The sequence below is a fragment of the Centrocercus urophasianus genome, unplaced genomic scaffold (genome assembly GCF_019232065.1).
Source record: "Centrocercus urophasianus isolate 14NV4802_14NV808 unplaced genomic scaffold, USGS_Curo_1.0 seq_16, whole genome shotgun sequence".
Lineage (NCBI taxonomy): Eukaryota > Metazoa > Chordata > Aves > Galliformes > Phasianidae > Centrocercus > Centrocercus urophasianus.
Genome location: NW_024884711.1, coordinates 10,945,958 through 10,973,897, shown reverse-complemented (window position 1 = coordinate 10,973,897; position 27,940 = coordinate 10,945,958). Strand labels below are relative to the sequence as shown.

The following is a 27,940-nucleotide window of genomic DNA, read 5'->3' as shown; positions in this document are numbered from 1 at the left end:
AGAGTTTTCATTTCACACCTTTGTGTATTTTCACTTCACATGAGTCTGATTACTTCTGTGGTCTTTTTCTGTTATTTCTTGTCCCCCACTTTGGTTTTGGCGTGTGTTTGTGGGGGGGAGGGGGTTATTGTAACGCCCTGACTCTATGCGTTCATTGTAGACAGCCTTTATCACCACTTGAGTTTAGTATCCAAACTGCTGTCATGCAGAAAAAAAAACAACTGTGTTATCCTCTCTGCCCTGTGCCAGGCAGTGTTGCTATAAGAGCAGATGGGAAATCTGGAGGTAGTCTGTCCCTGCCTGGCTCATGTGCTCGAAAATGCAGGGCTGAGGCTACGCTTGCTTGGTCATGCAGACATAACGGCTGAGACCCCAATCCCATGACCTCAAAAGCTTTGTTTCAGAGCTTCCATTCTTTCTTTATGCACTCAGTTCACTGCTTCCTATTCCTTATTCAGATCATTTTCTTGTTTGGGGGCATGGGGCATCTTTGATGCATCTCTTTTTCCTAATTGCCATTGTGCCATGCGACTGTGCTTTCTACTGGCACCTTGTGGTTTCTCTGCTGACTGTAGCTGTGCATTTTTTTTTCTCTCCCTTTGAATGCTTTTCTTATTTTTGGTTATTGAATCTGACCGATGGACAAATGTTGATGAGATAGATATCAGTATGGGAACGAGCAAATTGCCAGTGTCCTGGACCTTGAAGCTAAACATGGCTTATTTGGTTGTCAGGCCAACCTGAAAATGTTATCTGCAGTAGTCAAGGTTCATGAGAAGTGCCGTAAATTGTTCCCAAGAGTTCTGGGATGATTGAACTGCAGCAACCTAAAAGTGCCTGGCAGACTCAGTGTGAGAGGAGACACGTGTTTGGTCCTTACACATAGGAGAACATATGAGAATACACACATCCTCCTGATGATTTGTATCTGCAAACTTATTCCTCCATTTTCCTGGTGATGCTTTCTCTGGAGATGTTCTTGTAGTTTTTTTCTGCAGAATGCAAAGAAGCAGACTGTGCTGACCTCCCAGTGGGAGTGACTCCCGTACTGATAGTGTGGAAGATAAAAAGAAGCCACTTGGAAATGAGTAGGCTCTCAAAGACTCGTTAAGAAGATCTCTACATAAGTAGATGAGGCCATGGATTTCCCTCTGCTGCTGTCAGACTCTTACAGTTTGCTTTCATCCACTGCATGAATTGTTATAGCAGACAGAATTTTCCATTGCCATGCCTGTGATAAGCCAGCTGACACATTGCAACTCCTGCTACAGGGATGCTAGCCCTAGGACTGTGCTATAAAAATAGCCCTGATTTGTTTTCAGTTTGACTTGGTATCACATGCTCAATTTAAAATACATTGGAACAGTTAATCTCCTGTTTCTTATTGCTCACATGGAAAGTGTACAGGATTTTTTAAAGCTAGATGGCATACATGCTGGAGAAATAACACCCTCTTTATTCTAGCTAAAACATCATTCTGTTGTTAATTCTAGCAAAAGAAAGATCACAAGGCATTGGGACTTTCAGATTTCTTCGGCCCTGTAAAATTTAACAGGAACAGTTTTGCCCCATCCCACCTTTATTCTGGCAGTTGTTTGCATGTCAACACATTTATGAAAACTCTGAATGTTTAAGTCTTAAAAATTTAAGTCTTAAGTCAAATGTCTGTCAATCATACTGAGGCAGTTCTGAGACTGACTGACTTAAAAAAATGGTAGCGTATAGCCTTGCAGGCAGTGCCTAAGGCCAGTGAGCATGTAGTCATCTATGGGATTGTTCTCAGTGTCATTAATCCATAACCATTATTCATCATCAATACAAATTGATTTGGTAGGTAAATGTGGGGAAATTGTCTGACCTCTTGAGACGTTTATCCGAATTTCAGAGTTAGAGCTGAGTGGAATTCTTCCGTTCCCCTGGCAAAAAGTGCAACAAAAAGCAAACATGCTTTTAGTTGGATTACAGGCTTGGTTAGTCATCTGACAGACAGTTTTAATGGAGTCAAAAATACATGCTGGGGAAACATGCTGACCTACTTTTCTTTCTTGCTTTCTTTTTTAAAACTTTTAAGCAAGTGAAATGTTAATGTAAAAACTCATAAAATTGAATTTTGCTGACTGAGCTCACTTGGTAATTAATTTATTTACACTTCTGCTTCGGGTACGATACGTGCTTTTAGTAACTGGATTTCATCAGGTTGTTTTTGTTTCTGTTAGGGAATTGGGTTACATTAGAGAAATCCATGTTCTTGTCCCTTTCCAGGACAAAGCCATCAGACTCAAGTTAATGAATGATTTAAGTCAAATCCTCTGAGGGAGGACTTTACGAGCCATTTAAAATGACAGACTAACAAAGCGTGGTACATTTGTATCGTTTTCAGTGCATTATATTTTTAAATATTTTTAGTCTTCAGACTTGTGGGAAGGAGAATCACTGGCATAGTGCTGTGCATTTTGCATTTGGGACTGCTTTGTATCGCTGTAAGTCAACTGACAACTCTACCTTCGGTGTTTTCCTGGAGTCAGAGCTTAGTGAATTTAAACCGTAGAAATTCTTCCCATAAGACATGAAAGTCAGAAAAGAAAGCATTAAATCAAATTGGAAAACTTAGTAGTGAGGACAATTTATAACGCTGCAGATAGACATTGAGGGATATTGGAAGATGAGCTTTTTAAGAATGCCTCAAGCATGATCACATCTCTTCTTTAGAAATGAGCACACCTGAAATTCATCAAATGATGTGGGGTGCCATGTTATATCTATGGCAAAGAGATGTGCTTCATTCACTTAGCAACAGCGGGTGGTTTTGATGAAGAGATCACAGTGCAGCTGAAAGAATGAGAGAGAACACAGTGCTTTGGTTTTCTGGTCAGTCTGGAGATGCTGTTCTCATTTGTTACCTCTCCATCTGTTTTAGTCATTAGCAGCTTTACCAGTGTCAACAGTGGTACAAGGAGAGCTGCTGCAAATCCACAGCTTCTCATCTGTTCTGAACAAAGTTCTGTTTCTGTTTCTTTTTCTTTTTTCTCTCCTCTCCTCTCCTCTCCTCTCCTCTCCTCTCCTCTCCTCTCCTTTTCTTTTTCTTTGCACTTTTCGTGTGTAATGGAGTTAGTAACACAGTAGAAGAGATGTGAAAAAATGGAAATTGGCAAGAATTGTATGGGTTTGTGGAAGTACCATTATGTTTCATAAGAATCCATGAATTACATATTTTCTGGTAGAGTACACTATTTTTAGTCATTTTCATATGTTGTGTACGTTTAGAGTCCCAGTGACACAGTAAATACAGAAAATTATTTTTCAGAGTTTTAAATATTATATGGTTATTTGTAGGAGAGATTTCTCTATATATCAAAAAGACTAAAGCTGGTATTGCATAGGTTTTAGCCATTTTGTTGCACAGATGCATCAACAGAGGAGGCCTCAAAAGATGAATCAGGGAGCATCCTTTGTGACGTGTCACTTTACATGGGCTCACTGTGTGAGCTATTCTTTCCATAAAAGGATTACCTTACCCCAGTTTTTTTTGCTGTAACACTGCTTCAGGGTGATCAGTGAGATGGTTTATTTTGATTTTAGAGAGACAGTGGGGAAGAGCTACTCAAAAAAAGTGTAACTAATGAAATTTCATTAAAGAGAAGTTTGTTCTGATACAGAGAAATTGTTGATACTGGAAGATGGAATATTAAGAGTTAAGTGAATTTTGAATCATTCTCTGATGATGCCAATCTACCTTCGCTGGGTAGGGAGCAAGCACGTGAGCCTCAAATTAGAAATCTCAAAGATGAGCACAGAAGACAAGAGCTCAGAGCTTTTGGTCTTGTAGTCCATGTTGTGCAGTGTTGCGCTCTCTGATCAACGCATTGAGAGCTCAGGGATCAAATTCATGCGCTCCAGATGCCCATTACAAGTGACATAGAGAACTGTTAATTTGATAGAACCTTCTGACAGCTTCCTTCTACAAGGAGGATACTCAGTTTGCTTCTTTATGTAATTTGAAAGAAAAACTGAATATGTGAGTACTTCTTTTTTTCTCTTTGAATGCCTCTTCACTTTAACACTGATATTAAGTTGAAACATCAGAAAATAATTCTAAATTGAGAAGAGATGCAAATAATAATAAAAAAGAAAACAAATAGAGACAGGAAGATAGCTGCTTTACGGAGGTAAAGGAACTCCATTATGCTCAACTCTCTCCCATAATAAAGTGAAAAGTACACGGGGAGAGAAGGGAATAAGCAAAAATATTTTACTTGTTTAAATCTACTGAGGATTGTACGAGAGAGTCAGAACTTTGGCAACTTTTCCTGCTGTTTTCTAAGTCAGTTATAACTATTTCATTTGTTTATTAGGAACATTTTTCCTACTAGTATTTTTGCATGGCGAAGCGTGAATACATTTAAAAGCATATAGATACACTGGCTGCCTCCCCCGAGGTTTGTAGGATTAATCCCTATGAGTTTTGGGGTCTTTTTTCTTGGCTGGGGGTATAAGGTGGGGGGATGACCCTGTGGTTGATGAGCCTTGCAATAATGGATGAAGAACTTTAAAAATGCTCCCTAGGAACCAGGAAATGTAGAAAGAATGACAATTAAGGGGAATCATTAAATATCCTGGTCTTAACAGTTCATTATATATTTTTTTTTAACGAGTATTTAATCTAATGCTGTGCGATGGATTAGAAAAGAGGGGGAATCTGGCCTCTTTCTGTTCATAAGTTTAGCTTTTCCCTCCATTGAACATTCAATCAGGGCAAATTGTTTAACTTGAGCTGGTTGGAGGCATTCCAGCACAACAGCGTTTTGCTGAAAAATAACACTGTCTTGAATTCCAAAATGCATAGTTGTTAACATCGTGGTTTGTTCAGATTTGCAAAACCTTGGGATGAGTTACAAGGGGCCAGGATGGATCCTTGTTGGTTCCTGTCCTCCAAGCTGTGCCTTCTGGGCCCATCTGTGACATGTGTGCCGTGCAGCCTGCGGCTCTGGGGTCCCACAGCTCTTCATCGGCTCTTTCATGAAATGAAGAAAGCTACACTTTTGAAAATCCCAACTTTCAGCCCATGCTAACCATAAGTGATTTCCCAGAAGCAATATCCTGAGGACTTCTCCTAAAAAGGCTGTTTAGAAGTCCATCCTTACTAGAAGGAGGGAAGGGAAGGAGGTGCCCAGCCGGTGTGTGATGAGTCCCATGCTGTTGAAGGCCAGGAAGACAAGGTGTGAGAAGAAATTGCTGGTAACACCAATTAATACTGTGCCGCCATCTTGTGATGCAAGTTTCTGTCTACTGGGGACCACCATCCTCATTTAATTAAGGGCTGGCTATGCAGTCCAAGCTCCTTACCCAGCCCTTGGCTTCCACTTCATCTCGTGTCCAAGTTGCATCCTTTGTTTTCATAGAGAAGTCTGGGAAAACTAGGTCAGTTTATCCAAGTAGAAATTATTATTTTATTGAGTTAACTCTGTGATGACCTGCCGCCTGTTTGCCTCCTGAAAACAAACTCCCTTGTGTGCAGTAAGGGCTTGCAGTGGAAATTGCAGAGGCCACAGTAATCACTTTGATTTCAAATCAACAGTCTTCTTTTTTTAGTATGTTGCTGTTTCCTGGAAACAAGTGTCTGTCTGCCTTGCTCCTTCTGTGATCACTAGGTCTGGCTGGTCTGGTGTGCTGTGAAAGCACTTAATGTGGGAAGGTTGTGTGTTGGCATTACTGGAGATATTTTAAAAAATCTTACAGAGAAATCAGGATTTGATGTTACTTGACCTTGTCTGGCAGAATTAAGCTCCTTAAGCCAGTAGTTGCTACCATGCCTTCTTTTTTAAGTAATCCAGTCCACTTATTATTGCTATTTCAGAACTTAACTCCCAGATAAAAAAAAACATTTATTTTTTTTAAATGCAAGAACAGTTGGAACGTATTTTAAAGAACTTCTTTGTCATTGTACATAAAAAATAGAATATATCAAAATAGTCAGTCTGATAATTAGGTGCAGGCATGTGGAGTGATTCATGTCCTAACAGGAGTGTCAAAGCAGCTGGGGTTTCTGCAGGTGTGTTGAGGGAATTAGACCCTGTGCTGCCACAATGCTTCTGCCACTACATAAAGCATGAGTGCAGATGTCTGGAAGAGCTGCGTTCATACATGAAAAGCAGCATTTCTGCATGTGAATTATGGATAGAACAATATTTGTTAAACGCACAAGCAGCAACCTTTGCCTACTGCATGTTTCTTTGAAGAATCGCAGTAAACCTGGTGCTATCCCAAACTCAGAGACCCCAGGCACGATGTGTGGCTGAGAGGCAGGAGCATTTTTAGAGCCTCAACTCACCTGCGCAGCATCTCAGAGCAGGCAGCAAGATGTCAAAGTTGAGTTAATTTGTTTACCTGTGTCAGCTGCCAGCTTCAGCCCTGCATTTATGGGAAGCTGGTGACATGGCCAGCCAAGTGCTCTGAGCCCAGCACAGCCGCCATGTGTTATTCCCATTGACCAGGGGGCATGCTGCAGCTCAGGTTAGCCTTCTACAGAGAGCTGAAGATCCTGTGGCTGGGAGTAAAAGGCGACCCCCTGAGCTCAGCCTTAGTTTAAGGTTTGTGAAAAAGGACAATGTGATTTAAAAAAACAAAACAAAAGCCCTTCTTCAAACTAGTTTACAGCTTTTTTTTTTATTCCCATTGCTCAGCTATTGGGAAGAAAATTCAAAATGCAGTTTTTGAGCATGTGATTCTGTCATTTTACCATTTGATAAGACATACTTTTGGTATTACAACTGCGACATCTTAATGGCAAGCACTATTAATTAAGAAATGAGGCCCAGTTTCAGAACAATCTCCACAGGCAGATGCTGGCACATGCCCACCAGCTGTGCAGGGCTGCACGTACATGTGAAGTCGCAACAATATATTTGTTAATTGCTCTTCTGGTGCTCTTAGGTCCACCTGATTAGGTAATGCAGTGTTTCCCTCCTGTCTTATGATCTCATGTTGCTGGGCTGCCTCCTCGTAGAGCAGGTCATCTGGTAGCAGTGGCAATGGCAGGGAGGTTGAGTGCTGCCTTCTCCCACTTCAGAGCCACACCACCTTCCTCAGAGCGTCAAGAGATGGAAATAACCTCCCAATCTTCCTTTTTTTTTTTCACTTGTTTTTCTTTTTTTTTTTTTTTAAGTATCAACAATCACATGTCCTTAGGAAAAAATTCTGTGCGGGTTTTCTACATTACCTTCAGAGGAATAGGTAAATAGTAGCTGAGCTCTTTGTTTGATTTTATTATCCCTGGCTTAGTGGGAGGCCAGGGCTGCAAGCTGCCTAGGCTGTAACACAGGCTAGCGCTGTGGTTCAGGACTATAGCTCCCTTTCTCAAAACACATCTGGAACAACTGTTCCTCTGCTTTCATGAGCTCAATTTACGATTGCACGAGGCAATGTATTCTTTGTGCTTGATGAAATACACAGTGCACGCAAGCCTCTTCAGATGTGTTGTCAGTTGGCAGCTCTCTCGCTAGATGCACCTTTACACAATTGCACAAGACACCAGGAGGTACGAATGTGAAATTTAGCCTTGAGGGCTAAACAAAGAAATGAAACTTAGCTATGAATGCGGTATTATCCATCTGCAGAAACAGATATTAGATCTGATCTCTCACTACGTTACTGTAGTTTTACACTAATAGGACTCTGCTGAGATCGCTGGAGTAGCACCACTGCACGACTAAAGTGGTAGTGGTGATAGGTTGGGGCTGTTATTTTTAATACTGGTGAATAACATAGGAGTGAACGCTTTTTGGGTTCAAATTGTATTCACTGCATGAAACCAGCCTTAATGAAAGGTAAAAATGCAGGTGGCACACAGTTTTGGTGTTGCTGCTGAACTTCTGCTCATCCTTTTCAGGAGGCATTACTTTGTGTGCTGAGTGGTAATGTATGAGCACAGGGAAGGGGTGCTTCCAGCTCACCTCCTTTTTTAACCTCCGACAGAACTGTAGCCTTTTTGTTTACTATCTGTCCAATTTGTTTTATCATGTATAATCAGAAAGCATAAATGATACAAAGCTGGGAGGAGTGGCTGACACACCAGAAGGCTGTGCTACCATTCAGCAAGACCTGGACAGACTGGAGAGTTGGGCAGATGAGGTTTAACAAGTGTAGAGTCTTGCACCTGGGGAAGAATAACCACATATGTCAGCATATGTTAGGGGGAGATGACTCACTGGAGTGGAGTGTGCCCTTGTGGTCAAGAAGGCCAGAGGTATCTTGGGGTGCCTTAAAAAGAGCCTGGCCAGCAGGTCGAGGGAGGTGATCCTTCCCCTCTATTCTGCCCTGGTGAGGCCATATTTAGAATACTGTGTCCAGTTCTGGGATCCCCAGTTAAAAAAAGACGGGGATCTCCCAGGAGTCCAGGGAAGGACCACAGATTTAATGAAGGGCCTGGAGCATTTCCTGTATGAGGGAAGGCTGTATAAGCTGGGAACTTCAGCCTGGGGAAAAGAGGACTGAGGGAGAACTGACTAAACTTTTTAAATATCTAAAGGAAGGTGGGAGGCAAATGGACAAGACTAGGCTCTTTTCAATGGAGTGCAGTGATAGGACAAGAAGCAATGGCCCAGAATTGAACATAGGAAGTTCCATACAAACATGCCGAGGAATTTATTGCAGTAATGGTGACAGAGCACTGGAACGGGCTGCCCAGAGAGGTAGTGAGGTCTCCCTCTATGGAGATGTTCAAGACCTGTCTGGATGCCCATCTGTGCTATGTATTGTAGGGAACCTGCTTTAGCAGGGAGGTTGGACTCGATCTCTTGAGGTCTTTTCCAACATCTGCAGTCCTGTGATTATGTATGATTTGTATGATAGCTGAAACTCGTTCGTTATTTTGAATGTGCTTATTATGGAAAGCCATTTTGTTAAAAATGTTGGTGGTGTCAGGAAAGAAGTTGCAATTTGTCACGATAGGTAGCTTTCCAGTTAAGCTGCAAGCAAATCAAGTACTTTTTGCTTCACCCTGTTAGGATGAGAAATAAAATAGCTGCAGCACATAGTATGAAGTGTTATAGTCAGGCCAGATAGCGGGCAGAAACAATGCAGTGTCTGGTTTTAGTTTACAGCAGTGCACTTTCCTTGCCATCAGCAATTCTGGGTAATTCTGTCCAACAAATTGAATTGATGACATTGTGTAACCCGAAGTTCTCCCAGTTGCGAGCCATCCTACTACCATGACTGTCTCATAAGAGAAATTAATGTAATATTTGTAGATGAGTAGACTGGTTTACCTTCTGGTGACCCTGAAGAAAAAAGGTCAAGTTTGGGATATTTTTACCTGTAATCGGTTATCCATAAAGAGTTAGTGTAGCAGACTTCAAGACTGTAGTCAAAAGGGCAGTTGCTTTGTGAAGGTAGCTCAAAAGGGCACTTGCACAGCTAAAATCAGATGAGACAGATTTAATGGCCACATAGCGACTTCTGACTGAAAGTTCAGATTTTGAAATGAAATTGGGGAGTTTTGCTTTACCCAGCCTGTGAATAGCAACTCTACTTTTTTTTTTTTTCTTTTTTTTTTCTTTTTTTTTTATCATGGCTTAATATAAATTTAATGTCAAACTGACTATTTAGAAGTGTTTTTCAATCGCTGTGTATGCATTTAGTCACTTGAGCTGTAAGGAAGAGCAAGAATGATCACAGTGCATTTGTGATTGTGTATGTGTTCAGCAAATGTGTTTGGACACCACTATTCCATAAAAGGTGCCCTGTTCCCCATACTATTTCAGTTTAACTAGCTGCATACAGAATTTTATCTAGATTGCTGAAAAAGTTTCTAGTAAATCCATTAGGATTTTGGCAGATGAAACAGTAGACAGTAACCACAGAGGTACTTCATTTCCTTGCGTAAGCCCTGCGAGTTTGGGAAAGCTCTCAGGATGGAATGATTGATTCCCAAAACTCCTTCCAATTTCAGCACTGACCCAGGGAACAGGATGACTGGCAACATCCAGCAGATGATGCTGTTACTCTGCAAAGCCTGTTACAAGTGGCATGGCAGATCTTAGTAATTACTTTTACAATTAGAGAAGGAAGTGAACGATTTTGTGCAGAATATTGGGAGATACTTGGGGCAGGACATGAATGAGATGGGAATGACACTTGTGTAGATTCATTGTAATGCATCACTATCTGAATGGATACATTGTGGGACCTGCCTAGGGAGAAGATAGGAAATTCTGGCAGTGTTGTGTAACTTGTAGGTTATGTGAAATACACGTAGAAATGAAAGCGACTGATGTCACAGTGGGTATAACTACATTATTTCCATTGCAGACATGTTGCTGGGCCTTCATGGGAAATACTTGTGATTTATTTTGCCTGAAATTGTTAATGCTAGCCTTTGGTTGTTCTTTAATCCTCAGCTTCTAGAAGTTTCTGGATTATCATATTTCATGGCGGCAATTAGCTGATGCCTTTAAAGCACCCTGAGAATGGAAATCTCAGGGAAAATGCTGTCTAAACAGTTTATTGTTAAATTTGGATTCCTGTTTCTCCATCTAGTTTGACTGCAACATGCAGGGAAATCATAAGGGAGGTGAAGGAGTCTGTTTTTGGTTCAGCCCATGTTACGCATTTTGCACTCTATATCCTGGCTCTGACTTAAGCTGTTCCACTTACTGTCTCATCTGCCTACCACACCTGCATGCTTCAAAACACTGTTTCTGCTGGTTTTATATACAATCTACAAAGGTAGACTTTATCAGTATATTCATGGCCCTGGAAGCAGTTTACAAGCTTTGGTGTTTTTGTTTTGTTTTGTTTTGTTGTCCGAGCTGAAGTATTTTAAGGAACCTTCTCTAGGTTTCCCTCAACATTGAAGCCAAATCAGCATTTAGAACCAGCTGTTTTTTTTCTTTTGGTTTCAGGCCTTGCAGTGTCAATTCTAGATATGCAAAGTATGACTTATTTTCTTCTCATATGTCTTAAAAGCAGGAAGAAAGTTGTTTAAGAAGCAAGCACATACATATATGTATATATTCCCTGCCATTAATTATTCATCTTGAAAATGATAGCAAAGTAAAATTGAAGAAAAAGAACACCAAAGTCATACCTGTCTGCTGTCTTTAGTGGGTTTTTCTCTCAGCTTATTGTTCTGCACTGTCTTGGTTATTTTGATACTACATCTAAGTCAAATTAGTATTGTTTTTCTTCAAGAGAGTAGAAATTCTTTTTTTGCTCGTTCCATCTACTAATTTTTCAGGGCTGTGACAATAGCAGGTGCCGAATTTCGTGTCAAAAATAAAATTTTCAGGCTGATGGAATCCTTGAAACCACAGATCAAGTTTCAGGCCGTTTAAATAAAGCTGTAGAGCATCCATTTGTATCATTCATTCATATAATGAAACCTGTTCTTTTAACTCAGTTCTTGATATATTAACCCTGCAGTTATCCTCATACATAAATGGGAGATGTGTTGCTTTCGTCAGTTATAATAGGATATAACCATATAAATCCCCTGTGCATGAATGGAAAAATAGAGCCCCCTAGGCTATAGGTATCAAAGGTCTACCCTATACTTACAATAGCCTAATAAGGTTATTTTGGAGGCATAGGTAATTACTCACGGACTCCCTATAGCTAGTGATTCATTGTTCACTGCTGAAACATTTCTACATGAATTATGTTTTAAACAAGCAAATCCTTGGCCTTCTGCTTCACGGGGGAAAATAAAAGGGAATTTAAGGGACAAAAAATGACACTGTTTTCCATGTTAAAATACATTGTTTGCTAGTTAAAAGCAAACTGTTATTTGAACCAATTTAGATCCTGTGTCTTACAGTTTTGAGTACATGCGTGTGTGTTTCTGAAATTCACATTTTGATGAAAATATTATTGTTGTGACTAATTTGATATTTAGAAAAGAATGTGAATATGGGATCTCTGTGCTTTGAATAAAACAGTTGGAGTGAACTGTCCCTGGGGAGAGAATCAATCACTGTTGTAGAAGAGGGTGACATTTAAAAAAGAAACTCAGAAGAAAATGTCATGCTTAAAAAATTAGATTTAAACGCACTAGCTCCTGATTGATTTTTATTGCACTCAGATGGATACACTGATTGATTATCAGTCTTACAAATGTTTAGTACCTTTCTCACTTCTCTAATAATCAGAATAATCTAATTTTCAATGTCATTTAAGTTACTGTATTCAAGGTTATAATAGATCATATTTCTAATAAAACATAGCAATTATGTAATGAATAATACAAAGCTGCAAGGCAGAGTTCAAATTCACCTTCTTCAGGAAAAAAACCTGCCACCAGTGACTGGAAGAGCCTGCATAGGTGAAGGCATCGTGCAGGATGATGTCCTTTGGGCTCGTGGTGCCGTCTTGTGTTGTGGAGCTGCAGGGCCTGATGTCAGAGGTTCCTGGGGTGTGCTCAGGGCACGCCTGCCATAGCTGAGCAGTATTTCTCAACAGGAAACCAGGGGCAGGTTTGAAGGCTTTAATAGATGTCCTCGTTCTGTGCCTGGGGGAAAATGGTAGCATGCCAAGTTCTCATGAAATTTCCTTCATGGTTGTTTCCCTGCACTCCCTTGCTAATTTCGATACGTGTCTGTAGAGAGATACTATCTCACTTAACTCTAGATGCTGTCTTGTGACAGTTGCACCAGACAGCTAACCTTATTGGTTTCTCTGAATCAGCTACAAAATATGCAATTTTCAATGTAGTTTGTTTTTGTACTTGAAGCTCCTAGCAAGACTGTGTACTTTTAACTGGCTTTGTCTATTAGGAAGAAGAGTTTTTAATGTGAAACGTGCATTGCCTCCCGTCATTCTCCATATGTCAAGTCTCAACTGTGGCATAAGAATTTGTTTTAAGATAGTTTCCTTTTGTTTTTAAAGACTGAGCATTTTTGCCTGAAAGAAAACATTATTTCATCTGGAAATCATGACCTAGGAAGGCCAATCCATTTATAACTACCTAGTGCTCTGCATATTTTAATGCTATGTTTGGCTTGCAATTGTATTGCTGTGAACACATGAATAGGATTCTTATCATTCTGAATTGATGGCATCTCTGTTTGTCAGGCGTGATTGTGTTGTTTTCAAGATGTTTTTTCTGTTCTTTTTCTTACGATGGGGATAGCTTGGACTTTATACAAGATGTTTGTTAATTCTCATCCTGTGTTGATCCCCTCATGACAGGAGAAGGCTGTGTAATGTTCCCTATGAAAGGGGAAAAACAACCTCCTAGATCACCACATGTTAGCAGGTCCCCCATTTCTGTGCCTGCAGCCATCAGCTCTGGTACTTGGGAGCCTTCTGTGATGTGCAGCTAGGTGCTGGCTTCATCTGTGGGGCCAGAGAAGCTGGTTCCTTGTCCTGTTCTGGAGTGCTAGGTCTTTGGAAGTTTGCTAAGGTGGCTGTTGGGAGAGATGTTCTTGCATTATGCCATTAGTTACAGGGAGCACAGTTTATAGAAGGGCAATAGGGGAGAAAGGAGATGCGAGGTGTTTGGAGGAAGTCAGACCTTTATCCTGATGAATCAAGGTTGGCAACAACAGCAGTTGTTTTGTGTATTTGACTGGAATTGTCCACAACTGCTAACCTTCGAGAATTAGAGATTTTTAGTAGCTGGAATTTGGATGTCAGGATTTGGGTATCAGGATGCAAGCCGTGCATATTTGCACTCTGGAAGCCATGGCCGCAAGGCTGAGCATCAGTCTCATCATGCATACATGCCACCATTTGCCTGCCATTTCCACCAGGCAGGGCTGCTGGCTTTCTGCAGTGGATCGCCCATGGCTTCCCAAAGTGCCATGGAGCCAGTGGGACAGCAGCTCCCATGGTGGCAGTGGCAGGCAAATGGTGCCACCTGTGAGTGGTGAGGCTGATGCTCTGCCTTTGCAGCTGAGTGTTGTGCAATTGCTGACTTGCTCCCTGTGCTTTGTGGTGCTTCTGAGATTTGTTAGCTTAACAAATAACTTTGAAATGTTTAAGAACAAGAGTGGTGCGGTTTTGCAGGAATGCAAACTAACTGGAAGCACTAGTAGTTGTCAGCACAGGAACAAAAACAGTTAACTGGTACACAAAGCTGTAACAGGTCACGGGGATCTCTAAGAGGCAAAACAGCAATGGTAACATTTCGAGTCATGAATCTATTGCTGATTAATCATTATAATCCTTGAAAAGTACTGTCAAACTATCTTCTGGGCATCTGGGGAAGCAAAGGTTATGCAAGCAATTGGAAAAAATGGTGTTGTGAGCTGCAGGATCTTTTCCATTGCATACATTTCTGTCGCCTTTGACAAATGGTAGCACGAGAACTCAGCATGCCATAATTTTACCTGATGATCCAGAAACTGCCTGAATCTTTTGGGCTAGATCCCAGACTCATCTGGCCAAGCAGAGACTGGATGTGGTGGACATGAAGGCACTGTGCTTGACACTAGACAATATCAAGCGTTATGGCATGCTTGAAAAAAGCCTGATCAAGCACAGGAATTGCTGGATGGTTGCTAAATGAGAGAGCTGGGGTGCTCTGAGAGAAGCTGTTCATGCCTTTCCTTTCCTTAGTTTCACCTACAGCAAACCCTGCTTTTCTTAAAAGCATCCTACAGCATCCATTCCATGCCCTTTGCTTCAGGCAGAGGAGAGAAAAGGCAGTGGGAGACGCAGGATAAGGGGAGCAGACTATCAGGGGCAGAGAAGGGGCAGCCTCTGACGTTCTACCCCTTCTTCCATCAGGCATTGAGGGAGCATCGGAGGGTAGGGGCTGGCAAACCCTGCCAAGGTTCCCTGTAGTTTTTCTGGGTGTGGAAATGCCTGTAACAGCATGCATGGAGATGACATGGAAGCTGTCATGGGAAGACAGATGGGAGCAGACATGCTCAGGCTTGGGCGTGTGTCTCTCAGCTGTCCAAGCAGTGTTGAGATGCATGCCGACGTGGCTTACCCACACACACAGGTACACCTTACTCATTCTCTTTCCCCTCACACACCTTATTTTTGTTTGGATTTTGTAACTTCCAGTATTTCTCACAGGGCAAGTGAACTTCCATACTGTCCCCTGTTGGGAGCTCTTAAATAATGCAGCCGTGGAATCAGAATTTAGTGCCCAAGTAATGAAATTCATAACCTGAGTTTTCCACAACAGCATTAACTGTGACATAGATTCATCTCTTGCATATCATCATTAAAAGGCAATGGAATTGCTTCAAGGATTGATGTGATCATATGCATGTAAAGACCAAGATACAAAAAGGTGTGATTTATGTAATATAAGCATCAGCTGTAATCCAAACCTATTCCAGCATGCAGTGTGACAGTTCCTGTTCCCCAGGCAGTGATGGCTTTGGAATTTACTGTGTAAATATGTGTGTTTATGTGTTTTTATTTAACTCCTCTAAGCATAGTGTTATCTTAATCTTTTTCTCTCCTTTTTTTTTTTTTTTTTTTTTTTTTTTTTTGAGTTGAATTATAGATACAGTTGAATCTGCTTAATAGTTCAACATAGTCAAAATTCTTTATACTTTTGGAGCCTGGGTGTTACATGTCAGATGCACTTTATTGTGTTGTCTTACAGGGAATATAGAAATACCACTAGGTCTGATGCAGCTTTAGACAAATCTAGAAAATAGGAGAAGTACACATAAAGCAAGAAGATAAATGTTATATGGGTTATAATGTTATTGCAAAGACCATCAGAATAAGAGAAAAAGTGAGCAGGAACTGTTCTTAGTTCTCAGGACTTGTTAATTCTCCCTTTCTGCCCTTCCTACCCTTCAGAGATTTGTGTCTGCAAAGGACAGACCTGGGCCAGTCTGGTATGGATTGACCAGCAGCTGTCTCTCTATAGATTTGGGAGGGGAAGGACCTGAGGTCTAACTGGAGGAAGAGCTGTGAGGTGTAGCACAGGAGCAGTGGCTGGAACACTGCATGAGTTATCTCCTTGTATCTGGGAGCTCTTGGCAGCAGTTCTGAGGACTGGCCTAAATAACGTGTTTGTCTTCCGAGGAGTTCAAAGCTATTGAGATAAGTAGTTGCTGAGGCTGCCTGTTAAGCAAATTTGTCAATCGTAGAGCTATAAGTAAATGGGCCTTTATTACAAAAGCTTATTGCTTTTTGTGGTTGTGTAGGAGTTTACATAATTTTCTAAGGAGCTCTTTTATCTCCTAAGTACAGCAGTGATTAAGATTTACTTCTGGAGTGCAGTGGCAGTTAGGAGCACTCAAGATGTACATGTCAGTCCTGGATGTTTTTTTCAGCGTGTAGGACTGCATTTGTGCTCTGCCTTGGGATCCAATGAGCAAGTTGGGCAGGACACTGGCTTTAGGAAAATATTTGTAAAATGGCTGGGGGGATGCAACTCCCCAACAGCTGACTACACTGCTGGCACAGAACCTTCACAACCGCCTGAAAGGATGCTGTGGCAAGGTGGGGGTCAGCCTCTTCTCGCAGGTAACAGTGATAGGATAAGAGGCTATGGCCTTAAGTTGTGCCAGGGGAGATTCTGGTTGGCTATTAGGAAAAGTTTCTTCTCAGAAGGGGTGATAAGGCACTGTAACAGGCTGCCCAGGGACTTACCATCCCTGGAGGTGTTCAGCAACTGTGTAGGTGTGGCACTGAGGGACATGGATTAGAGGATATGCTGGTGATGGGCTGGCAGCTGGACTAGATGATCTTAGAGGTCTTTTCCAACCCTAAGTATTCTATGAGTTGGAATAAGGTACACCTTTGCCTTTTCTGTTCGCTTTTCTTGGCATCTTTAGAGTTTGTAACTGCAGACATGCAAACTGATGGTATTTGAGGTTAGGCTTTAATCCATGGAGATGCTCAGCATCCCAGCCCTGATTGAGCAAAACACATAATTGTCCTCAGTGTAGGGCTGTTCACACAAATGAAGTCAGGTACATCCTTAAAATATTTACCAGAGCAGGGTCAGAATTCTCTCAGTTGGAAAGTCAAACCTTCAGTAAGGAAACCAAAGCCATTTGTGCATGAGGTATGTACCTCATCCACTCATAAAAAACATTCTGTGTCCTATCCTTTGTTTTCTGGTGCATGCCTTACATTATTTCTGTAGACACCCCTGACTCTGCTGCTTTTCCACTTTGCTATTTTCCCATTTTGCACTTAATTTTCTCTCAGAAACAGCACCCAGAGGAACATGAATCTAGCTGTGTGTCATTCAGTCTTTAATAAATGCTGTAGGTGACACTGAATTCAAACCTCCTCTTGTTCCTCCAGTGTCCAGTGTTTGCCTACATTTTTGCCACCTTGTAGTTATAGACACAGAGCAAGTGCCCACAGAAGATGGGATACTGTGGAGATGGACCTGTGGAACCAATGAGAAAAGAGCCAGCTGTGGGCTTCTGCTGGTACGAGTAAGAACTGGCAGGTGGAGGCAGACCATCTTTATGTGTGCCATTCTCCAATCACACCCCCAGAATTTGGGGCTCTGGTGTAAATATTGGGGTTTTGAGCCCCAGTGTATGTTAATGCTGTTTTGTTCGTCCAGCAGTGGTTAGTCTTTGGAGTGTTTAAGATCAATACTGAGTCTCTGTGGAGAGGGACTGATTTTGTTTGGCTTTGCTGTAAAGCCTGGTGGGTTCCTTGTGCATCTGGTTACACTTAAAATGTTAGCTTTAACTAACAGCAAGCCTCTTGATAAAATTCACAACTATTGGCAATGCTGCAGACATAGATTTATCTCCTGGGCACATTTTGTAAAATTAAGCTGTTTTCATTAAAAGAACGGAGAGTAGCATGGTGATAGAGCAGCTGTCATATTTTATTACAAAACACAAATATGTGGGAAATCAGTTACAGAACGAATGCAGCACAATGCATATTTCCAGTAATCCCCCACTGCCCGGGGAAGGTAGAAGGCTGATCCGAGGGCAGGAGCAGATGGCAAGCGACTTTAAGATAGCTTCACTGCAGTTTTTCCTCTTTCAAGTGTTTGTGCTTCTCCTTTGATCTTCAGATCTTGAGTACGATGCATTTCATCTTCTTTCATTGGCTGTTTTTGAATTTAACTGTCCCCTTAAATAATTTTTGCTTGGTAGAGTTTGTATTAAATGTGGGGTTTGTTATATTCCATATTATGAAATCTAAAAAGAGAAACCATTACTGTCTTGGTTTAGTACAGTTCACATCCAATAAAATACCAGCTACGTCACTGCAGAGAATTTCTCCATTCACCATGCACAACTGTAATGCTACAATGAAAAAAATCACACCTTGCAGAGTTAAAGAGAGTCTTAGAATGCATGTGGAGTTGTGGTCGACTCTCTTGGAGGACAGGTACTGTGGGAGTATGATAGCACACCCACAGCTAGAACCTATGGAAGCTTGGTTTCATCATTATTCCATTAAATTCAGTTTTTATGGATAAATAATTAAGCTTGCGTGTGTATTCTCTGTGAATATAATGTTTTATCTCCACTTATAATAATTTATGCTTAAAATGAAACAAAATACTTTGTGATGTTTTGGAACAGAGCAACAAGCACAACATGGGGTGATCTGAATCATCTGTGCCTGTTCTTTTTCTACAGCTGTCAGAAATGATAGGAACAAAAAAAAGAAGGAACCTACAAAGCAGGAGTCCACAGAAAACTATGAAATGACAGCAGAGCTGGATGACCTCACTGAGAAGATCCGAAAAGCTCACCAGGAAACCTTCCCCTCGCTCTGCCAGCTGGGAAAATACACTACAGTAAGTATGATTTGGGGAAATATATTCTGGATACTGGTGGATGATGCGAATTTTGTATTGGAGACTTTAGATGTTTGAAATAGATGCAGAAGTCTATTGGCTCCTTGAGTCTCCTTAGCCAGGAAGAAACTGCAATATATGCATGGAAATATGTGCACTTAACTGTAAAGCATTACTTAGCAATGTTACAAGAGACTGCAAGACCAATCCAGCAGAGAAAAGTGTGGTGTCCATGAGTGAATTACATTTCAGCATTCATTAGAAATGTATTGCTTTCCAAAAACATGCTCTCTGCTTTTGTGTCAGCAGTTTACAGCGATGCAGGTGTGGAGTTCTTAAATGCTACTAGTGACTGTCCCAGAACTACTATGGTCAAAGAAAATAGAAAATATCGAAATAAGCCAGTTTTCAAATTGCACATTTTATACTTCATTCCTCTTCCAGTCTACAAAAATACTACAAAGCAGCAAATGCTTCTGCTGCTTTTTAGAAGTGAAAAATCAGCCTCAGGTCAAGAAGTAGGAACTTCTCTAGAGCACAGTTCTGGGAAGTACATTTTTTTATACATATACGAGGGAAAATCCAATGTCAAGTTTGCCAATGCACTAATGAAAGAGACACTGAAAACTAAATGTTAGCTATCAGCTGATGAATGACTTTGTTGGGTTTGGACTGGCTGTCAGCTGAGCAGTACTGGCTGATGCAAAGAGATGTGTGAAACATCCCCCTGTAAAGAGGCTGGGAGTGGCGTGGCTGGGCTGAGGAGCTGCCTTCCTCCGTGGTCCTCTGCCCCAGTTGGGCACCTGCAACAGAGATCTGGCATCCTGGTACAATTTGTCACTGGATTGCTCTCTGTTTTGAGTATGTGCTCTACTCCTGAAACAAACATTAAGTTTCTCAAATTGTAATTTAGGCAAATCCATGTGTGGCATGAATGTTCAGTGAGTAGGGTACTGCTTTGTGGCATACTTACCTGTATGCTATTTGCAGTGTTCAAAAATCTCCGATCTAGGTATGAGATCTTGCATTCAAGTGCCAGAAAAGCAAGCATATGTGTTGTGCTGTTAGAAAAGTACATATTTTCCGTGTCACTGAAAATATTTTCACAAGTATTTTTCACATTTAATTTCGAGACCTGCATAAAATTGTTAGTGCTGGGGAAGTCGTCTGTCCTCTGCATGCTTCTCTGGTGTTTTCTCTGCTTGCGTTAGACGTAGTCAAAACAATCCATGTAGGCATGCTGGTAAATACTACTGCAGTAGGCAAGCACAGCCAGCCCCCTGGGGATGAGTGCAGCATGCGAGGCTGGAAGCTCGAAAACAACCAGCTGGTGATATAACTAAAGGCAAGGCTGGAGGCTGTGGGATTCATGGTGTGTCTTTTCAGGGAAATTCCTGGGTTAATGTCTTCCACCCCTCCTCACAGTACGTGTGCTTGTGTCCCCAACTTGAAGGGAATAAAATCTTCCAGGCAGGCTCTCGCACTTCTGCTAATGCAGGAGCACTTCTGAACAAGCGTGAGAGATCTTTACAGTTCAAAGACAGTGAGCTTATGCCTTGCAGAAGAGGTGATCAGATATCCGTAGCTGGGACACGTAGCCAGACTGGAATGCATGCCAGAGCTTATTGCTCACAGGCTGCGTTGCAAATGACTTGGCTATCCCAGAATAATGTATCCATATACCTCCAAATGTGAACGTTTTGTTACAAACCTTTGTGCTACCTCTGCATTAGAAAAGTGCGCTGCAGCTGGTGTGCCAATGCTTAGTACTGGTAATTGTCCAAGTTCCCAAAGGCTGAAAGATAAACCTGGGCACCTATGTGCTTGCATGGATCAGAGGCTTAAGTTTCATTAATATTTTAGTTGTTGAAATGATACAGATGGAAACTGGAAAGGATCTTGTTGGATATCATGCTGCCAATGCCTTTGTTCTTGGGTTCCTGCTGAACCTGATGATGTGCTGATGTCCTCAAAAAAAGTGTCAGAGCTTGTTCTGAGAGCACCTAGATTTTAGAAATGGACAAATCTGAGTCACTGAGGGGCCCTGAGTTGCCTCAAACTGACCGTGCTGCCTCTGAGGCTGAATAGAGACTAAAGTCCCTGCTACTTTGTCATGACTTGGAACAATTCCAGTCCCAGTACCAAAATTTTACTGAAAGAGTTATTTTTAGCTTACCTGGAATCTTGAGAGCTCTACATCTTCCTTCCACATCTGCATCAAAGCAGAGAGGGGTGGTGCCTAAATATTAATTGTCCTCTGGCTTCATTCTCATAATCTCTGTGTGAAGTGCATAGTACTTAAACCTCTCATCTAACTAAGGTCTGGTGACCACTCCAGCATTTTAGATAGGAATTCAGTGTAATGTCTTGTTTGTGAGAGGTGTCTTTGCCTGGCTTTGAAAGGGACAGTACAGCTCTCCATTGTATGCTTGCACCCAAGAAAAAACCTTGGGAAGTGAAATATTCCTAAATATCCCTGTGGCTGGAGTAAAGGGCCTTCATCTCCAACAGACTGCCAAGCAATGGGGTGGAGGAGAAACCAGACTGCAGAGATCTGTGATGTTCTCAGGCTGCAGTGAGGTGTTTTTGTACTGGGTTGAGGGACACAGCTTCAGTCCTTGGACAACAGCATGGCAGGGTTCAGGTGGTAGCTGTTCCTTTTAACACACTTGAAATAGAGATCAGAACTCAAAAATAGAAGAGCACAACCCTTTTGCTAAATGCTGAGCTAGAACCATATGAAGCTTTAGTTTTCCTGATAGCAACAGGCTGATACAGGTAGAATATTAAAGTCATGTTTTCTGTCTGCTCCTGCTGGCTAACATTCATGAAACATGGTGCTCTCGTGCTGCAAACTGTACGGATTACTTTTGTAACCTTATAAATTTTGACTTAATTTTTTAACTGAGAGGTGAGAAACGAGCATAGTGAATTTCACGCGCTTAGCACTTGTGTAGTGATGGGAAGTGCGGACGGAAGAGTCTGTTCCATGCGTGCGATTCCTGTGCGCCCTTGGTTATGTGATCTTTTGGACTAATTTAAAGCAGGGTTTTGTTTGTTGCTAGAATGAGCAAAGAATGTCAATGTAAGAGAGTGGGGGAAAAAAGAGCTTGCCAGAGATACGGTCATAAAAAAAACCACCTGTGCAGACATTTGGCTTGCGTATCTCGGTCCTCTTCTTGAAGACTGCAGCCTGCATTTCCTGCAGGAAAGGTTATGTGCTTATTTTTTTCCCGTTGTGTATTTTTACCCGGTCAAAAATATTGGTTTTGGAAAAGCATTTCAATTGCATTTTTTATATCCATCTGCTCTTTAAAAAGAAAAAGTGTCCCTATCTACAATAATTGCTGTACTTTGCATAGTTAATAAAAGTCTACTTAAAATAATGAGGGAATGGCGCTTGTATTAAATTCCCTGAGTCATTTGCCTTAACGGTTGCATTTGGTAGGCAGGGGCAAGTACAGTTCTGTCGATGATGAGAATCAGCAAGCTCTTTAAACATAATGGATTTCAAAAGTCCATCATAAATAGATCTGTTTTATTACTGTCATCCAGGTAAGAGAAAGTGCCGTAGTAATTTCTCTAGAGATGTCATACTTTATAGTATAATTGAGTGTAACTATACTGCTCGTCCCTTGAGACTGGTACTATTTGTAAGTCTGCAGCTGTGTTACATCCAACCTCGTGATAAAGGGAGGATAAAAGGGAAAAAAAAAATTTACTCTGTTGGACCTTTGCTTCAGTTTCTCCCTGGTTGCTCTTTGCTGGCTGCAAGTGGAGAGGTTTTGCCCCTCAGCGGCGTTTTGCTCTTTGTAAGTCCTTGGCTTAGAAGTGACACGGCTGTTGTTCAGTGCCAGTGTAGAGGAAATATATGTCTTGATGCTGGGATTGAGCAAAGAAGTAGGTTGTGGTCCTCAGTGAGCCTGCAGGAGCTGGAGTGCATTACTGCTTTTACTAAAGAGGTATTGCAAGTGTTCCTGATTAGGGCATAGTGCCCCTGTGAGCCTTGTTTCATTTGTAAAGTGGATTTTAAAGACAGTGGGGATTCTGCTACTGTGTCTGTTTCTGGGAGTAACTCATCCTATATTGTTAATGTGGAGATAGAGCAGCCTGCGATGAAGAACAAAAATGATGGAAAAAATGGGATCCATTTATGTGGCAAAAATGGCTGTTTAATTGGATTTCATAGCAAGGTTGGGCTTTTCCACTGATAAAGATGTCACCAGGGTGTATTACAGTATTGTTCCACCATATGTGCGCTGGTGCAAAGGCCTGAAAAACATGCAAGGCTGATCCTGGAAAAGACACCCAAAAACCTCCTGCTTCAGTATAGTGTTCAGGAAAAGGCGTCATGTCTGCGTGTTCTTCACAGCGCCGTTACAGGAGATCCTCAGGCAAATTTAATCAGAGTTTCTAACAGGCATTTTATTAACCCCGTGCTTTATTGTTCAACCTATACATCGATACCAGCTCCGTTTTGTTTTTACATATTGAGAAATGCTGCTCAAAATCTAGCTGTTTCGACTGTGTTTTTGACTAACGTTCATTACCAGACAAAATGCTGAAAGTCTTCCCATTTGTGGCATCTCAAAGACAATGTGTAAACCCCATTAGATCCAACACTGAGGAATCTGGCAACCCGCTCAGTAAAACACCAGGTTATTTTGTATTTTATTAACTGCCCCTTCCTTTCAGTTTGCATAATGGTGAGTTAGATTTACATTTGTTAAGACGGCTGTGCATTACTCTTAATAGAAGACATGTCAAACTTCCCGTTGCCAGTACTGCAGCATGATAAAGTAACCTCATATGATACTGATGAAGATTTCGTTCACACTTGCTGGTTTCATGCAACGTCTTTTTTTCCAGATGGATACCCTATTGTAAAATGATTTCCTGCTTTAGGCTCTGCTTTGTGTAGCTCTACGCTATGCCATCTTTCTATGAACTGGATAAACTGCCTATTAAATTTAATTACAGCCTGAATGACTGCACATCTTGATCTTATTTTTCCTCCAATGTACTGTATTTCACCAAGGTCCTTGAGGATGAAATAAAATAAATCTGAAGGATGCATACTGCAGTAGCCGAAAGAAATGTTTCAAAGGGCATTACAATGACTGTTAACCCATTAGTTTTGGACCATTTTGAAGGCAATTCTTTAGGCTTAGCATTATAAAGACATTTTCTCCTATTTTTAAATCTGTCATTAAAAAAAAAAAAAGAGTTTTTCCCAGAACAAAAATTCAAATAGAAGTAGTGAAGTTAATTTCTTATCCCTTAAGAAGAAAAGCAAAGAAGGACGTATATCATGCATTTAAACACTTTTTAGCATTTATTCTGTGTAATAGTGGCCTAATATAAATATTACCAGCTTGAATCTCTACTCTGTTGCAAGTGAAGGTGAGTGCCAGCTGGTGGCTCCCCTGGGGCTGCCATGACCTTCCCTTTTATGACTGACAGTGGTGATGGCACATGGCAATGCAGCACTGGGACAGGGCGAGGGCTGCAGGGACCTGGGCCTGCTGACAGCATCCATGGCCCTGCTGAGCTCATCCCATTCCCTACATCCCCATTCTACCTGTTCAGTCTGTCCTTCCCGTGAACAAAAGAAAGGCAGTGGCACCAAGGTGACAAATGCCTGGGTACAGCTTTTGCTATGTGTCCTAGAAAAGTGTGGGCTTTTGGAGTAAGATATGTGAGCGCTCACTGAGAGATGCAACCTGAATGTCTTGGTGGCTCTTTGAACAGGAGGATGTATATTGGATGCCCAATCCTATCAGCAGGCAGCATTCATCATTGCACATGGTGTTTCTTGTAACGTTGTGTAAAAAAGTGCTATTTAATTAATGTGAAACCGTAGCTTGAGAAAGCTGTAAAACTCTTGCAGAGCCACAGAGCAGATAAATTAAGTAGAACTAATTTGCTAAGATCTTAAGTATGTGACACTATGTTCCAGATATTGTGCTGCTTTTTCCAGATGAAGACCCAATATTCTTGTTCAACTGTTCATTTTATTTTCTGGGGTACAACTGCAAATTGTCTCTCTCAATGCACTTATTATACAATGGCAAGGAAGAATAATGATAGTGGCATTTGGAAATGTTTAAGTTCATTTGTATTCCTTGTACAGATGGCCTCTGCAATCGTAAGTAACAGAGAAATATCCAAGGAATTTTCAGGCGATTAATCCAAGTTTAAAAACAGCATCATCTCAACAGCAAACTGCAGAAATTGCCTGGAATGTTAATAGAGGGCACTTCTGGAAGGAATACTTTGGTTGTTGATTCTTTCCCTTGAAAACCACTTACTGAAAGGGATGTTACTGATTTATGGTGCCTTCTGCCTTTCTTTCCAGAACTCTAGTGCAGACCATCGGGTTCGACTGGATCTTGGGCTATGGGACAAATTCAGTGAACTTGCAACAAAGTGCATTATTAAAATAGTGGAATTTGCAAAACGATTGCCAGGCTTTACAAGCTTGACCATTGCAGACCAGATAACTCTACTTAAAGCAGCCTGCCTGGACATACTGGTACGTATCTTTATATTATTTCCTTAGTAGTGATTTATTTTCTATTACACTCTGTTACTGTAATTGACAAAAGGTCAAATGCTGCCCCAGCTTTAATGGTTGCATAATTAAACTCACCAGCACATTCACAAGTGGATTCTAGCATATCTACTAATACTTGTTATTTAGGATGACTGTGCTTTTCAAAATACATAGTGAGACTTTACACTTCATGGATTTCAGTACAGCTGCAAGAAAGGCATGTTTTGAAATAATAAAAAAGAAGTATATGCATGTCTGGAAAAGTTTCCCCATCTTTAGCACTGAAGAGTGGTCTGATTTTCTTTCCTCCTCCTCTTCTTCCTCTTCCTGCAAATCAGTGCAGCCAGGGCTCTGCATGGAGGATTTCCAGAAGGAAGTCTGCTGCATGGAGTTTTAGGGGTGTGCTGTACAGCTGGTCATGAAATGATTTGAGGATCCAGATCCAAATATTTGGAGTGAGCATTTTGCAGGTCGTAGTGATGCACTTAGAGCCCAGCAGGCACAGAGCCTTTGGTACGCAGGATTACCTGCTTTTAGGAATGCTGTAGGTGCCTATGAAGGTGGACTCCTGTTTGTGGACTTCGTACACATTTGAGGAAAAAATGCAATTCAATTTTAAATAGAGAAGTATAAAATCTACAGAAGAGAACTATGCAGATAAGCTTGAAATTTTCCTCTATACCATGCCACTGAGTGGCAAGCTCTTCTCTCTCTCTTTGTCTCTGGTGGTTTGTCATGCTGACCTTCAGAGGAGCCCTCTGGGATCTCATCATTTCTTTATACAGACCTTAGATGTCTTCAGGCTTTTAAAGGCAAATATGCTCTGTATTATTGACTATTGCACTGACTTTTAGTAAAACAGTTAATGCTTTAAATGTGTTTTAAATAATTCAAACATGATTTATACATCCTCTAAATGTTTCCTTCTGAGCATCAGCCTTCTGGTCCTTACTGAACCAGGTGAATTTTCAGTGTGATGAGGAAGCCCATTGTAGGGTGGCTACTGTAGATATATTTCTCAGCCTAACGTGGGAGTTTAAACTAGAGAATTTCAAGTTAAAGTGATTAACCTTGGAATTTCTAAAAGTGCTTCCTTGGAATTTCTAAAAGTTACTTCCAACAGGAGCCTATTGAGGAAGATGTTAACTGCTGTGACCTTTTCCTCTTGTGTTGTCAAAAGCTGTTTTGAGGAATTGTGTCTAGAGGACACTGATGTAGGAGGAAAAGGGGGTGGAGGAGGAGAAGGGATATTATTCTTTGGCCTATAAAAAAAGGAAAGCTGAGATTGCCATGCGGTCTTCGAGAGTCACTTCTCATTATCACTTTCTTCCAGTCCCATTCAGACCAGGCCATCTCAGCATTATCACATGTGATCCCTCCGTAAGACAGGGCCATTTATTACTGATTGTGTGCCTGTCGTCGTTAGTTCTGCCATGAGAAGGTGCAATTACATTCCTCTTACACCAGGAGGCATGCAGGCATACAGTTGGACATTTCCTCAAAAGTATTCTGCTAGAAGTATGGGAAGAGAATTGCTTTCTGTTTGCAAAGCCTACAGGAACTATTCAAAAATGATGGTAGGGAGAAAGGTTGGGATATAGCAAAAACCTGTTCATCCAAACACTTTAACCCTAAAACTTCATGCTTTAAACTGCATTCCCATCTTGGAGCTGCCATTTTCTGGCTCTGTAGATACTGGGGAAAAAAGCTGTACCCTGATTCTGTAATTGTTAAGGATCCTGTGGGTTCCTGGAGTTCACAGAATATCCAGAGCTGGAAGGAACCTGCAAGGATCATCAAGTCCAACTCCTGATTGCACATAGGACTAATAAAGATCTAGATAAAGGTACAGGGCTGAATAGAGGCACTTCACAGCCTTTCATCAAGGTGGCTAAACAAAAACTTGGTCCTTAGAATATTAATAACAAGGCTGGTAGTAAATGGTAACTATATTTCACTTAATTCATGGACAGAAAAGGTTGATTCTTATTTTAAAGCCAATTCACCACTTCTATTCCTGGGGAGTACAGTAATATCCAAGCTGTACTTACAACCTTTACTGAGCTCTGTCATTCCTGTCCACCTGCTTGTTGTCTTCTTTATATTTCACAAAACTGCAGGTGACACGTCTGTGCAAGTAGACATACAAGCACCATAGCTGCCTGCAGTAGCAAGAGATGAGGATTCTTCAGACTCAGGATGGATAAGATGAGCTTGCTGTGAGAGTCCTAAGTTTCCAGTGTGACATGTAGACAAGCTTTATGTGACTACTTTATGTGCTGCTTAAAAAGAAAAAGGGATAATTACCACCACCACAGTTATGTGTGGCATGCGCACGGTCTGTGAAATGCCCATATCCATTAAAACCACATCACCTGCACGTAGTCTGATTGGAGTGCAGCTCTGTATCTTTATTTAAGCTAAATAACAGCACTTTTAGCAATGTTTTCCTAGAGCCTGCTTTTCCCCTTAGTTCTCCTAGCCAGGCACAGCGTGTGCCTGACTGCAGCTGGCCGTGTGCCTGCATTGCTGGGCAGTGCTGCCCTGCACCCAGGGACCTGCTGAGGATTCGTGCTGAGGGAACACTAGTCAGGGCAGAGCTCTGAGCAGGTGCCAATCTGCACGACCACAGTAGAGATTTCTGCAGATCCCAAATGTCTTCATTTCTTTGGCTTTCGGAGCTA

At 41.4% G+C, this 27,940-nt stretch overlaps 1 protein-coding gene across 5 annotated transcripts in view; it reads left to right on the top strand.

The window, feature by feature from the left end:
• The window catches only part of RARB (retinoic acid receptor beta), a 189,286-nt gene that overhangs the window by 151,777 nt on the left and 9,569 nt on the right, over window positions 1–27,940 (top strand). For all 5 annotated transcript variants that reach the window (XM_042816507.1, XM_042816510.1, XM_042816511.1 and 2 more), the window contains 2 exons: window positions 18,540–18,700; window positions 25,059–25,235. In XM_042816507.1, coding sequence (XP_042672441.1) covers window positions 18,540–18,700; window positions 25,059–25,235 — 338 coding nt within the window. The remainder of the gene's footprint in view (window positions 1–18,539; window positions 18,701–25,058; window positions 25,236–27,940) is intronic.